The sequence below is a fragment of the Nicotiana sylvestris genome, chromosome 4, assembly GCF_000393655.2.
Source record: "Nicotiana sylvestris chromosome 4, ASM39365v2, whole genome shotgun sequence".
Classification (NCBI taxonomy): domain Eukaryota; kingdom Viridiplantae; phylum Streptophyta; class Magnoliopsida; order Solanales; family Solanaceae; genus Nicotiana; species Nicotiana sylvestris.
The window spans coordinates 81680091-81695176 of NC_091060.1; the positions used below are offsets into that span (position 1 = coordinate 81680091).

At 36.3% G+C, this 15086-nt stretch overlaps 1 protein-coding gene across 1 annotated transcript; it reads left to right on the forward strand.

Annotated features, from left to right (window-relative positions):
* Positions 1 to 10965: 10965 nt before the first annotated feature.
* Positions 10966 to 14911, forward strand: LOC104231540 (calcium-dependent protein kinase 11-like). The gene is made up of 7 exons (XM_009784552.2): positions 10966 to 11677; positions 12189 to 12332; positions 12462 to 12614; positions 12698 to 12813; positions 13533 to 13700; positions 13866 to 14090; positions 14596 to 14911. The coding sequence occupies exons 1-7, from the start codon at positions 11122 to 11124 to the stop codon at positions 14734 to 14736; spliced, it is 1503 nt and encodes a 500-aa protein (XP_009782854.1). The 5' UTR covers positions 10966 to 11121; the 3' UTR covers positions 14737 to 14911.
* Positions 14912 to 15086: the final 175 nt, after the last annotated feature.

The window sequence follows — 15086 nt, forward strand, 5'->3', positions numbered from 1 at the left end:
AAAAGTAGACCCTCAGAAGACAGAAGCAGTCAAGAACTAGCCTGGGCCGACAACGCCAACCGAAATCAAGAGTTTCTTGGGGTTAGCTGGCTACTATAGAAGGTTTGTAGAGGGGTTTTCCTCACTTGCAGCTCCATTTACTAAGTTGATTCAGAAAGCAGTTAAGTTCCAGTAGTCGGACGCTTGTGAGCAAAGTTTTCAAGAGTTAAAGAAGAGGTTGACCATTGCACCTGTGTTAACCTTGCCGACATGTTCAGGTGGGTTCACAGTGTATTATGATGCCTCCAGAGTGGGCCTTTGTTGTGTTCTTATGCAAAATGGAAAAGTTATTGCTTATGCTTCCAGGCAGTTAAAGAATCATGAAAAGAACTACCCCACACATGACTTGGAGCTTGTAGTAGTGGTGTTTGCATTAAAGGTATGGCGACACTACCTTTATGGCGAGCATTCTGAAGTGTTTACAGATCACAAAAGCCTCCAGTACATTTTCAAGCAAAAAGAATTAAATTTGAGACAGAGAAGGTGGCTCGAGCTATTGAAGGATTATGACATCAATATCCTTTATCACCCGGGTAAAGCTAACGTGGTAGCAGATGCACTTAGTAGGAAGTCAATGGGTGTCTTGGCCCATCTTGTAGTACAAAGGAGAATTTTGGGTAGAGAAATTCAAAAACTAGCAAATGATGGAATTAGATTGGATGAGACCGAAGAAGTAGGTATAACTGCTTATGCCTTAGCACAATCCTCCCTTGTTGTGCATGTTAAGGCTAAGCAAGACGAAGATCTGTACTTAGTGAAGTTAAAAGAAGGAGTCAGAAACAAAGAAATCACCGCTTTCACTCTAGGAAGTGACAGAGTTTTGAAGTTGAATGATCAGTTATGTGTGCCTGATGTAGATGGACTTAGGAAGGCCATAATGGAAGAAGATCACAGTACGAGGTACTCTATCCACCCAGGTGCTACCAAAATGTATCTAGATTTGAAAGAATTGTATTGGTGGAAAGGCATGAAGAAGCAAGTAGCAGATCATGTGGCTAAATATTTGAATTGCCAACAAGTCAAAGCCGAGCATCAGAGGCATGGTGGCCTAACTCAAGATATAGAGATAACACAGTGGAAGTGGGAGATGATTAATATGGATTTCGTAGTAGGTCTACCTCGAACATACCGTAAGCATGATTCAATTTGGGTTATTGTAGACCGACTGACAAAGTCCGCACATTTCCTACCTGTAAAGATGACAAATTTTGCAGAGCAGTATGCGTAGTTGTACATCAAAGAAATAGTCCAATTGCATGGTATTCCAATTTTAATCATATCTGAAAGAGGCCCTCAGTTCACGGTGCATTTTTGGCAAGCATTTCAGAAAATATTAGGTACCAAGGTCAATTTAAGCACCGCTTTCCATCCACAGATCGATGGCCAGGCAGAAAGGACTATTCAAACTCTCGAAGATATGCTGCGAGCATGTGTTACAGATTTTGGAGGTAATTGGGATGATCACCTGCCACTTATAGAATTTGCTTACAATAACAACCATCAATCCAGCATTAGTATGGCTCCTTATGTAGCGTTATATGGGCGAAGATGTAGGTCTCCAGTGGGTTGGTTCGAACCAGCAGAAGTGCCTTTGATTGGTCCAAATTTTTTTTGTGAGGTCTTAGAGAAAGTCCAGCTAATCAGAGAAAGACTAAAAACGGCTCAGAGTCGTCAGAAATCCTATTCTGACAAGAGTCATCGTGACTTAGAGTTCATGGTTGGTGACAAGGTGTTTTTGAAAGTTTCACCAATGAAAGGAGTTATGAGGTTTGGTAAGAAGAGGAAACTTAGTCCTAGATTTATTGGACCTTATGATTATAGAAAAGAAGGGAAATGTGGCTTATGAGCTAGCACTGGCCGTTGAGTTTTCCTATGTTCATCCTGTCTTTCATGTGTCTATGCTTAGAAAGTACATTCATGGTGAGTCGCATATAATACCTGCCGATATCATAGAAATTAAAGAAGGCTTGACTTATGAAGAGGTACCTATAGAAATTCTCGATAGGCAAGTAAGAAAGTTGAGAACAAAAGATTTAGCATCGGTAAAAGTTTTGTGGAGTAATCATAATTCGAAAAAGGTTACGTGGGAGGTCGAGGAAGATATGAGGAAGAAATATCCATATTTATTTGAGTAACAAGGTATGTGAACCTAGGTTTGGCTTGACATTTATATTTCATTTATTAAATACAAGTTAGCAAGTGTTTATGTCCTTCCTAGATTATACTTAGTTGTTGTAGTAATTTAGTTTATGTCATAGTATATTTAACTCATTAAAGTGATTTACTTGTGCTAAAGTGTTGTGCTTTAGATTCTTGTTAGTTATTGTAGTACCTCCTTGCCGGAGTGTGAGCAATTAATTCATGAGTTGTGTATGGTGCCTATGAATGGCCTGTTATGATATATTTGGTTGTTGTTAGTGGAGTTGTGGTATTTGTGCCAGGGATATTTTTTTGGATAATCCAATTTACAAGGGAAACTCTACCGAAATTTTTGAAAATTTAGGGAGTTAGCCAAAATTTTGAGTCCCTTGGAAGAGTGGGTAGTGCTAAGAAAACTTAAGAGGTTCAAGGACCTAAGGAATAATTTTAGCTTAAGAATAAGGCCCTAGCAACATTCGATGACGAATGTTTTTAAGGAAGGAAGATTGTAACACTCCTCAAATCTATAAAGTTTCAAGACCCGCTAAATATAGAATTTAATTTTTATAATCTTAAATTATACTTCTATTACGGATTAAAATCCTTGTGATTGATTTTGAGTTGCTTCTCTATTTATAAATAAATGTATGTACAATTAGGGGAATATTAATAATTTTAATATTATTAATTATTAAAAGTAGGAATAATTAAATACTAGTTAAGTCAAAAGAAAAAAAGAAAAAAAGGGGAAAACAAATAAAATAATAAAACAAAACAAAACAAAAGCTTAAAGCCTTGGAACGAGAAATACGTAATTCTCATTCAGAAGGGCAGAAGCCTTATTCCACTAAAACAAAACAAAAAAAGGCTTAATGCCTTAGAGAACGCATAAACGCAGACGCACGGATCGAACAAAGGCAGCTTGAAATTGCTCGAAAATTCTAGGGTTCTTCATAACTCACTTATTTTTAAACTCAGGTATATAAAATTCCCTATTGTCAATTATCCTATAGTAGTAATAGGCAAGAATTGAATAGTTAATTCCCTTCTTCCTATGTATCAGCAGTAAGTTCCATATCTGGGTGTGAAACTTTGAAATTAATCCAAATGCACTAGTTGTTGTATAATCAATTGTTTGACGAGTATAAATTGGACTGGGGCCTACGTATTGGCTCAAGTAGTTTTGAGGTGAGTTGATATACCCCTTTATTAAAGTGGTTTAACTCACAGAAGCATGCATACAAGGTGTTTGATGAATTGCATAAAAGAGCTAATATATACTTAATTGGAGTGAGTAGGTACCTATTAGCTTAGAATTATTTTATAGCTAAAGTTTAGATGATTATTTTGATATATGTGCATAAATTTTCATATTTTTATGTTATTCTTATATGCCATTTTCATGTTGAAAATTCATGAAGAAGCAAGAATCTTTAAAAATAATTTTGAATGTTTGTTTCATTCTTATACCATACCTTACCTTTAAGGATTCCATAATAAGTATGTTTGAAAGATTTAAACTTGAAAAGTCACAAAAAGAAATTTTAGAAAGAAAAGATTTTTGGGAGTATCCTCTATCTGAGAAGGGGTCATCGTTCAGGCCGAGGGTCCTGACCAAGGCATTGATTTCCTAAAACTACTTGTGCCAAAATAGGGAGCACACGAGCCGAGGGTCTCGTTGCTGAGAATTTTCCTAGCCAAGCTAAGGTATGGTACATGAGCGCTGAGAACCATGAAGCGAGTGGAACCTCGTGGATTGGGCCTATTCGATCAGGTTGGGATCGAACCCGTGGCAATCAGACGGTGACTAAGACAGAAATAAGTTAGGATAGTTGGAACTCCCGAAGCACGAAGTAAAGTATTTTTTTTTTAAAAGAAAAAAAAGAACTTCTTTTAGAATATTCATAAAGTGCTATTATGCAATTATTTTAGAATTCTTCTTAGAATCTTTATGTTTACCATGCATTTAGAGTCTTTGCTCGCAATGTATATTTTATTAAAGTTTCGTCCCCTATCGTTGAGACTCACTGAGTACAATGGATGATATTGACGTTCTCTTTTGGGAACCTACGTTGGTCTGTGGTACAACGTATGAATCGGTTTTGCAGGCGGGCAGGCTACAGTTTATGACTTTCCTCCCTTCCAGTGCTATTGGTGAGCTCCGCTTTTGTTCGTAGAGTATTCCTTAAAGTCATTTTTATTTAGTTATTTCTTTGTTTACTTAGAGAACTATCCAGGAAATCTCATGTCCTGAGCAGTGCGTCAGTTTATCTGTAGAGGCTTCATAGACACAGTCGGTCGGTTAAGATTCAGATGCTTTTGGATAATAACTTAGTAGTATTTCAGTAGTTACTACGAATAAAGCTTTGGAGTTGATTCATTTTAAATATTTAAATTAATCAAATGTACTTGATTAAAGTATTGCCTTGTTGCATATAAAGTTTGATGATAAAATAGATTTGATAAGCACAGATGGTTCGCTCGGTCATGTTTAGTGATCGGGTGCCAGTCACGGCTTGTCCAGAAAATGGGTCGTGACAGAACTACTCTTTATTTTTGTTGTGAGGGCATATGATTTGCAAAAGGAAGGTAAAGTCTTTGGTATTTGGATTAGAGTAAGTGAGAAGGTTTTGAAAAAGCACGTGATGCTTGGGAGTGGGGTTTTAGGGCTGAGTGGTTACAGTATGGTGCTTCATTTGCTTTAATTATTTTTGGCATGATGAGTCAGGGAGGTTGTTTGATGAGAAAGTTGTCTCTATGTGAAGCGTAGTTTGATTGCTCGAGGATGAGCAATGGTTTAAGTAGGGGTGTTTATGGTAGGATAGAAACCCATATATTTAGTCGTATTTTGCACTCTAATTACTGCACTTTACTCGTGTTTGAGCTTAAATGATGGTGATTTGTATTTATTACGTGTTTTATGCATGCAAGAAACAATTCCGAGTTAAGAAGATATTTTGGAGCTAAATCAAATAATTAGGAGCTTTAAAGTTTGAGTAAAAGCTCAAGGAATTAACCTAGGATTGCGTTCGGGGTTGATGACCAAGTCTAGATATCAAAAAGTGAGAAAAAAAAGTCTACTCTGAGAACTTTGCACTACTGCACTGCATGGGGAGCCGCGAGGCACGACGCGGTAGTGCAATGGGCCTGCCTGACAAGAAACCTGCTCGCTGAACTTCTCCACTGGCGCGCACCCTGCATTGCACCTGTGCAATTTTGTCAGAGTATTTTTCCACTTAGGCTTGAAAAGGGTAGTTCCGTCTGAACCCGCATTTACATGATATAAATACATCAAATATATGATTTTGAGGGGACTTTTGACCCACGAAAGATTGGAAGAGCATTGGAGACTCGAATGCACAAGGATTCATCATTATTTCCTCAACTCAACACCCGAGTTTGGATTAAATTCATGTTTTCTTATTCTTTAACTCTATTTGTGGTGACTTTCTCCGTGATTAAGAAGTATTTTACTTTACAGTTTAACAAATACAGTATTTTGATTGATTTTTGTGGATTTTAACTCTAGTTATTTTGCATGAATTCGTTTATGGAGTTTTGAATTAATTGCAATTTTGTACACAAAATTATTTAATCAAAAGAGAAATATTTTGGGTGATTATCTTTGCATTATTTAGTTAGGTTTTAATGTAATGATTCTTTTAAGTAATCGAATTAGCTTGTTAAGTTGTTGATTAAATCAAGTTAGATAAATGTAATGACCCGACTAGTTGTTTTGTGTAATGTAGTCATGTTCCCCAATTTATTGCTTTTTCTATGTTCATTTGTAGTTATGTGACTTGCCAGGGTGGCTGGATTGGTTCCGGAATGGTTTCTGAGTGAATTGGGACACTTAGTTCCAAGGTTGAAAGAGTTGATCAGAGTTTGACTTTTATGTAGATGACCCTATAATGGAGTTTTGAAGGGTTCAATAGCTTTGTATGATGATTTTGGATTTAGGCATATGTTCGGATTTGGATTTGGAGGTCCATAGGTTGATTTGGTGCATTTTGGCGAAAGTTAGAAGGTTTGACCGAGAGTTGTCTTTGTTTATATAGAGGTTCAGATTTCGGTCCCGAGAGTTATAGTAGGTTCGTTGTGTCATTTATGACTTGTGTACAAAATGTGAGGTTATTCCGAGGTGTTTAGGCTTGTTCGCCATTAGTATTGATTTAGAAAATGTTCATTAGTTTATTAGGCTTAAATTGGAGTGTGATTCGTAATTTTGGTGTTGTTTGATATGATTTGAGGTTTAGAGTAAATTCGTATTGTATTTTAGGACTTGTTAGTATGCTTGGATGGGGTTCTAGGGGCCTCGGGTGTGTTTCAGACCATTTCTCCAAGTTTCGAATCGCTGATATCTGATGTCTGGTTTTCTCCTTCGCGATCGCGAGGAGTAAGACGCGATCAAGTAGAGTGTTCTGGGTGGCAGGCAAAATGTTCTCCACGTTCGTGAAGCTATGATGTGTTCGCGAAGCTTTGCATGGCAGTGGTCTTCGCGGCCGCGAAAGGGCGTTCGCGTAGTAGAGTGAGTTTAGCCGGGGTGTCAGGCATAAGCCTTCGGGATCGCGATGTTGTTTCCGCATTCGCGTAGTTCTAGAGCGTGTGGTGCTTCGCATTCACGACTCTGAGCTCGCATTCGCATTGAATCTTTTGGAGGAGCTAGAAGTTGTTCTTCACGATCGTGAGGGACTGTCTGCGGTAACGAAAGGCAAAATGCCCGGGCAAATTGTTTTTAAGCTCTAATTCGAGGGTTTAGTTATTATATCACATTTTGAGTTAGAAAGCTCGATTTTGGGCAATTTGGAGGGAACTTTTATGATTTGGATTGGAGTAAGTGTTTTTGACTCGGATTTATCCAGTAATCATGATTCCATTCATGTTTTTATCATTTAATTGGTGATTTGAAGTAGAGAAATTGGGGATTTTGTGAAAACTTTTCAAAAAAGAAATTTGAAGATTTGAAGGTCAATTTGAGGTTGGAATTGGATGATTTTGGTATGATTGGACTCATAATTAAATGGGTTTTCGGAATTTGTGAGTTTGATTGGGTTCCGAGGTGTGGACCCGAGGTTGACCTTTTGGGTTGACTTTTTGATTTTGGGTTAAATATTTTATTTTTATCATTTGGATTCTATTCGTATAGCTTTTATTGACTATATTAAGTCATTTTGACTAGATTCGGCTCATCCGAAGGTTGATTCGCGAGGGAAGGGCTTTTTGGAGTACTAATTTAGCTTGCTTGAGGTAAATATCTTACCTAAATTTGGTTGATGCACTAGTTGCCTGAGTTATTTATGATAGCTACGTGTAATGGGTGCACAGATGTGTGGGGTCTGAACCCATATGCACACACCCGGGTAATTATCCATGCTCAGGATAGTGCTTAGACTATGATATTCCTTGTTTTGACTGTTAAGCTTGAAGATGTGATCTTTCTCATATTTGTAACCTTGGTGTGACCTATTTGATCCATGTTTGAGGTTGCATAGTGGCTAATTTTCTAAACGAACTTGATGATTGCCATTATTGTGATGAAACTGCCGATTTGAGCTATGATAGCACACATATACTTGCCTACACTTTAGCATGTTATGATACCAGTCCATGAGCATAAAATTGATATTCATTCATCATATACATGTATTCTTGTATATTTGCTTCTGTGTGATATGATTTGGACTGGATGCTTGTGACCATGCCGGGCGGATTGTGATATTGGACTTGTGACTGTTCCATACAGATTGTGATTATTGACACGTGAATTGTCCATGCATCACGTGAGTTGTCCGTGCGAATCCATATATTAATATTATTGGAACGTGAGTTGTCCGTACAACATGTGACTTAGCGGTTGATATTATTGGCATGTGAGTTGTCCATGCAGCACATGAGTTATTCGTATGGTTGATATTATTAGTACGTAAGCTGTCCGTGCAGCACATGAGTTATCCATGCAACGTGTGGATATGGATCCATCCCCTAGGGTAACCCTCTCATTTTTCTTGCTTGATGGTGTACACCCGAAATTGAGAAACCTGATTAGTGATCTAGTGCGGATATGGAAATATGGAGGAAATCTGACTAGTGTTTGTTTTGGATATTGCATTTCATCTTTATTTGCAATTTCCGTGGTTAGTTATCTGATTTATTTGCATATCATCTTTATATATCATTGACTGAGTAGGGAACTTGAGTAATTGTGTACACATAGATGGTTCTTTTTGTGCTTTATGATTTGATCACATTGTTGTTCTGTACTTGTTATATTGATGAAACTGTACAGGTTATAACAAGTATTATTTATAGTTCTTGCTTCTTTCGCCCTGCTGAGGTTAGCTATGATACTTTCTGAGTACACTGAGTTGGTTGTACTCATACTATACTTTGCACTTAATTGTGTAGATTTAGGTGTCAGACCCAGTCATCAGTAGCCGAGGCTAGTGGCAAAGTTGACTGCTGAGGGATGAGGTAGAACTGCATTCTTGACCGCAGTTTTGGCGTCTCATTTCTTATGTAATGTTGTCTTTATTTCAGACATTATTATATTGGTCATTTCAGACTTGTATTTTTTTATTAGAGCTCATGACTCTGTATTTATCAGTTCTGGGAGAAGGGGGGGAGGGGGAGTTATCTTGTATTAGCACTATTATGTTATTTGAGGATTCAAATTTATATTATTTTTATAATTTCTGCTATTTTGGTTCTTTATTGTTATGTCCGGCTTGCCTTGAAAGTATGTTAGGTGCCCCCACGGCTGGTTGGGTTTTAAGTCGTGACAGAGAATATTCGAGAGACGATTTCCTAAAGACTAGTCCATTAACATGTTCTTGCATACCTTCATTGTGCTTTATATTAGTTTACCTAGTAGAGTTAGAATTTATAGAGAGAGAAATCTTGACTATACGATTGAACTAATCATCGAGTAAATTTGTGAGAACCATTAGAACATTAGAAGTGAATTTAACTAGAGTTAGATCCAAAATAGCTATCTTGCACCTATTCTGTCACGACCCTTATTTCTTCTGTTGATTATTTTTGTGTTTTTCAACTCTTGTGTTTCTGTAATTAATTGTTAATTGCTTTAGTTTTAATATTTAATTTTAGCTCATAATCATTTCAACCAAATTTTTAATTATCCTGAATAATGTCTAAGCCAGAATTACTTGAACATTATTTAAATTTAATCCCTGTGAAGACGATAATTAAACTATACTATCTTTGGCTAGAGAACATCAATGTCGTGCTGTGTTTTGTGCTCGTCAACCAATATGATTCATACTTTCAAAAATATGTAGATTTCCACTGTTGGTTGGTTCATAACCAGTAAAATTTATATCCGGCTGGTAACCCCTATGAAAGAAATACGAATTATTATTATTATTATTATTATTATTATTATTATTATTATTATTATTATTATTATTATTATTATACACATAAAACAACTAGTTATACTACAACAAAGTAAGTTGCCATTTACCACTCAGCCTATGAATTATGTAAACTTGGCAACCCTTCATGATGTTGCATTGGCGAGAATTTGTGTCCTTGCTCCTCGTTAATCTGTAGAGATAAGTTTAGACAAGGTCAGACTCTTTCATACGGAGCCTGTTAAGATAAAACAACTCCAAAAATACCTCCACATAATTGAGTGTTAGATGTAGTTTGCGGAACATTAGTCCTGTTGATGTCTTCGGACTTTACGTATATTTCTAACATGCTTATCACAAGAACATCCCAATGTTCATTTGTAGTCCTCAAATAATCTTGCAGAGTTTCATCATTATCGAGGTTAAACTCGGCATAATAAGCTATACCTTATGGAGTAAGCCAATACAGACATCTTTTGATTATCTTAAGATAAACCGAACGTTTACTCACACTTATTCTTTTACAAATCAGAGCTCCTAATGTGTGGTATTTTAATGTGAGTGGCAACTTAACAATGCACTGTGGAGAATAGCTATATTGTATTAAATTATTCACCACCACAGTCTTGCCGCACTAATATAATGCAACCCTAACTCTTCACTCATCAGACATTGCTGAAAGATTCAAAGAGAATTTTATATAGATTGATGATGATGAAGACGTATAAAGGATGCCGAAGAACAAAGTAAATTGGTTCAAATTCACTCAAGAATAATCTTTTCAAGTATGAACATTCGACCTTAAGCAAGCAAATATAAGTGCCTTTGGCACCTGAAAAATGTCGATACAAATAAGTGCTTGTCGTACAATTATTAGAGTTATCATTTAAAAAGTTAAAAAAAAATGAATATATAGCACATGTAATAAATGCAATATGTGTATAATGCATGTATTACATGCGTTATACTAGTGAATTATCATGACAGTCATTACATGCAAAATTGAAGTGCTTAGCACATGTATTACATGCGCTATAACGTATAGTATACGTAAAAATATGCGCTATGTATAAAATGATACACAATTTTTTTTATGCACCTATTATGTTCTCTTGAGTCTAAAAAGTTGCTACTTAAGTTCCAGACTCACACTAAAGTATTTAAATTAAAATTTGTAACTAGAATATATCTAAACTCTACCTTTTCTATAACGAAAAGTATACTTTCACATTTTCTCAGATAAAAACAATTTCCGATACAAAATATATACACAAATTATTTAAATAGTATACTATTCTTTAGATATTTTAAGTACAGTCAAACTTTTTATTTGTTACCTCACACGCAAATAGGAATAGGAAAAGAAAACAAAAAATATAGTGATTGATAATGGGACGTGACTCCCACCTAAACTGCCTTCCAATAAATAACACGACCCCAACCCAAGTCAACTATAGCCACCACATTCCACGCCAGAAAACCATTAACAAAGATCAAGAAAATAACAATTTTTCTCGTAATTTCCAATATCAAGAAACAAAAGCAGCTAGACATCAAGAATATTCATTCAATGGAAATCCCAAATAGCACAACAGAAATGAAGAAAGGTAGGGCATCTCAGAATGTCCTGCCATACGAAACAGCAAGAATAGGGGAAAAGTACACTCTTGGGAAGAAACTAGGGCAAGGGCAATTTGGGACAACATACCAATGCATAGAAAATGCAACAGGGGTTGAATATGCGTGCAAATCAATCCCAAAAAGGAAGCTATTATGCAGGGAAGATTATGAGGATGTGTGGAGAGAGATACAGATAATGCATCATTTATCTGAACACCCTTATGTAGTGAGGATTAAAGGGACATATGAGGACAATCTGTTTGTCCATATTGTTATGGAATTGTGTAAAGGTGGGGAGCTTTTTGATAGGATTGTTGAAAAGGGACATTTTAGTGAGAAGAAAGCAGCACAATTGATGAACACTATTGTTAAGGTTGTGGAGGCTTGTCATTCTCTTGGTGTCATGCATAGAGATCTCAAACCTGAGAATTTCCTCTTTGATACCTCTCATGAAGATGCCAAGCTTAAGGCTACTGATTTTGGCTTGTCTATTTTTTATAAACCTGGTTCGTTTCGATCATACTTTTCTTATTTTTGTTGATTGAACTCTGCCATTCACCTTCTATCAGATATAATACAACGCTCCTTCCTATATGTCGTTCATCTAAAATTAAATTTGCTGAGCACCTATTATTCTTAGGTGATCATGTCCTGTTTCCATTTTAGAATCGGATTTTTCGCTATGACTTCTTGTTAAATTCATTTGCTTTGTCTTTCAACAATGTTTTGAGATGTAATTGGAGCAAAAGCTTATATGCAAATTAGCAATGTAGTGGAAATTCGGGAGAAAGGAACCCTTACGTGAGTTAAACAATAGGGACATAAAGTCAACTGCATAACATTGAACCAAATATAAATTTCTTTATGAACTTTGTGTTAATTCAGTCTCGTCTCAAACATGGCATCGTTCCCTTTCAATGTATGATTCAATCATTTTTAGCTGATCGTCCGTGATTGTGGTGTGATATTGGACTATTTGAATGTGCTCTAACAACATAAACTAAATTTTTTTCGCAGGGCAGTATCACTCGGATGTTGTCGGAAGTCCTTATTATGTTGCTCCTGAAGTATTGCACAAATTCTATGGGCCTGAAATAGATGTCTGGAGTGCTGGAGTCATCCTTTACATCTTATTATGTGGGGTTCCACCTTTCTGGGCTGGTAAATTTTGCAATGTTGGTAATTTTGTATCTTCTTTCTTTATTAGACAGGAAGATCGAATGCTGATTGTCTACTTCTCTCTATCTAACTAAATTCCTTGATTTTCTTTTCTCAAATTTTGGCTTGCAGAGACGGACAATGGTATATTCCGACAGATATTGAAAGGAAAGATAGATTTTGAATCAGAACCTTGGCCTCACATTTCGAATAGTGCAAAAGATTTGGTAAAGAAGATGCTCACCAGGGATCCTAGAGCACGAATAACTGCACATCAAGTTCTATGTGTGTTAAGCTTTTAACGGAAGTTGCAAAATCAATATATAATTTCATCCTCAGCATGTTTATTTAATTTGTTCGTTGTTTAGGTCATCCTTGGATTGTGGACGACAACGTTGCTCCAGACAGACCCTTGGGTTCTGCAGTTTTATCGCGCCTAAAGCAGTTCTGTGATATGAACAAACTCAAGAAGATGGCTTTACGAGTGAGTATTCTTTTACTAGATTTCCTTCTTTTCTCTCAGTTAACTTTTTAGCTGTAATTTTTTGTTCTGCTTTAGTATATTTGATGCTCATATGCCGAGATTCTTAGATTTGAATAGAAACATAAGTATTGCAGCACTAGCAGTGGTATGAGGATATGTCGGGTTATTAATTTGGCCTCTTTATGTGGATTATGGATCATGTGTAGATATGCAAGTTGTTTGTGTTCGTCTGTTGTCAAGATAATTCCACTTGTGAATGGATCAACATGCTTACTCTATTTTATGATCTGTTCAACGTTGAAAGGGATGGAATTTGGATCGTGGAACTTGCGCAATGCTGTTCTGCACAGGGTACCTAAAAACAGCTTTATCATCTGCTGTTTGGGTTTTCCCAAGTGCGTTATCATTCGGGAATCTGAACTTGGTGTCTGTTTTCAATTAATGAGCTAAAAAAATGAATCATGAAAACTTTTGGACTTTAATGTGTATCTTGATATTGTAGAAGAGATCATGCAATCTGAAATATATGCAACTCCTATTGAAAAACCTGGTGCCATCAAGTATATTGCCTATTTCTGCATGATTCAGCAAGGAATCTACTTGAGATTCTTGGGACCAAACAAAACTAAAAACTATCTTTTATGAGTCAATTACTCTATAATACATGAAGTATACCTAGCTCAGACTCCGCATGCGTACACTGATTACTATATAAACAGGTCATAGCAGAAAGGCTTTCAGAGGAAGAAATAGGCGGCCTAAAGCAATTGTTCAAGATGATTGACACAGACAACTCTGGAACAATCACATATGAGGAACTAAAACATGGTTTGAAAAGAGTAGGATCTGATCTAACGGAGTCCGAAATCAGGGCCTTGATGAATGCGGTACTTGTTCTTTATTCTATCTCTTTATTTAACTCCATATCGACTATTCATGAAATTCCTTTAGTAGGTTTTGTTCAGTAGATAAAGGCAGGATTAGTTATCTCCCCCAGGGATTATAGTCCATTCACATAAGTGGCAAATGACATGCCACAATGTTTTCTGTAGGCTGACTTTGACAACAATGGCACTATCGATTATGGTGAATTCATAGCTGCGACATTGCATTTGAACAAGATGGAGAGGGAGGAGAATCTTCTTGCTGCATTTTCCTACTTTGACAAGGATGGTAGTGGTTACATCACCATTGATGAGCTTCAACAAGCTTGCCAAGATTTTGGCTTTGGTGACGCTAAATTGGAAGATATTATCAAAGAGATTGATATAGACAATGTAAGTCCCCATAACTCTAAACCACTCTTTTATGATATGACAAGACGTTAATGTGTTTGATTCTCAAGAGTTGATATATAATCCATGACTATAAAAGATATTTTATTTTTTCTTGAAACTCGATGGATAATGTGCTTGCCCATTTATCCTATCCATTTAATTATGCCAAAACATTTCATGCAAATAGAAAATTGGACAACTAATGTCCCAATTATGTGCAAAATTGGACAAATAAAAATATAAATTATGTCCATGCACTTCTTTAAGTGTTAATTAACCCATCGAGTTCGATGCACCCTCCCTCCTTGGGACCATGTTTGCAATTCTAGTTATTCCCCTAACACCCTAGGCTAGTTGACCAAAGAAGGTAAAAATCAGGATTAATTGTGAAACTATTCCAATAACTAGAATGTTAAATGCAAGAATCCAAACTTAAAGAGTGGGTTTTGAGGATTCCCTAGTTAATAATCTCTCTCTCTCTCTCTTTTTTTATATGGTTTGGCAGGATGGACGCATAGATTATGGGGAATTTGCAACTATGATGAAGAAGGGAAATACAGGACTGGCAGCCAGAACAATGAGAGGCAATTTAAATTTCAACCTCGCAGATGCTCTTGGAGCCAGTGACAGTGTCAAAGATCAATAGGAGATTGCTCTTCATTTTGTAATAATAGCTCCTTGAAATTTTAAAATGCAACACAAGCCTGGTATTAAGTGGAAAGGATAAAACGACAGGTTCATTGTCCACCGAATTTCGAACCTTGTGCCAACGACCCTCAAAGATTTCTTGATTATTAAAAAAAAAGAAATTTTAAACCCAATGTTTTTTTGTTTTTCAAATTCTACTTCTTATGATTCAGAAGCTCAAAGTCGGTTAAAGGAGTTAGTTATATACATAATGGATATTACCAACTTTATATTTGATTTGTTTTTCAGATATACTTTTTCCATACTATGGGGGTGTAATGTTTACTTCTTTAATTGCACCTTGTCAAA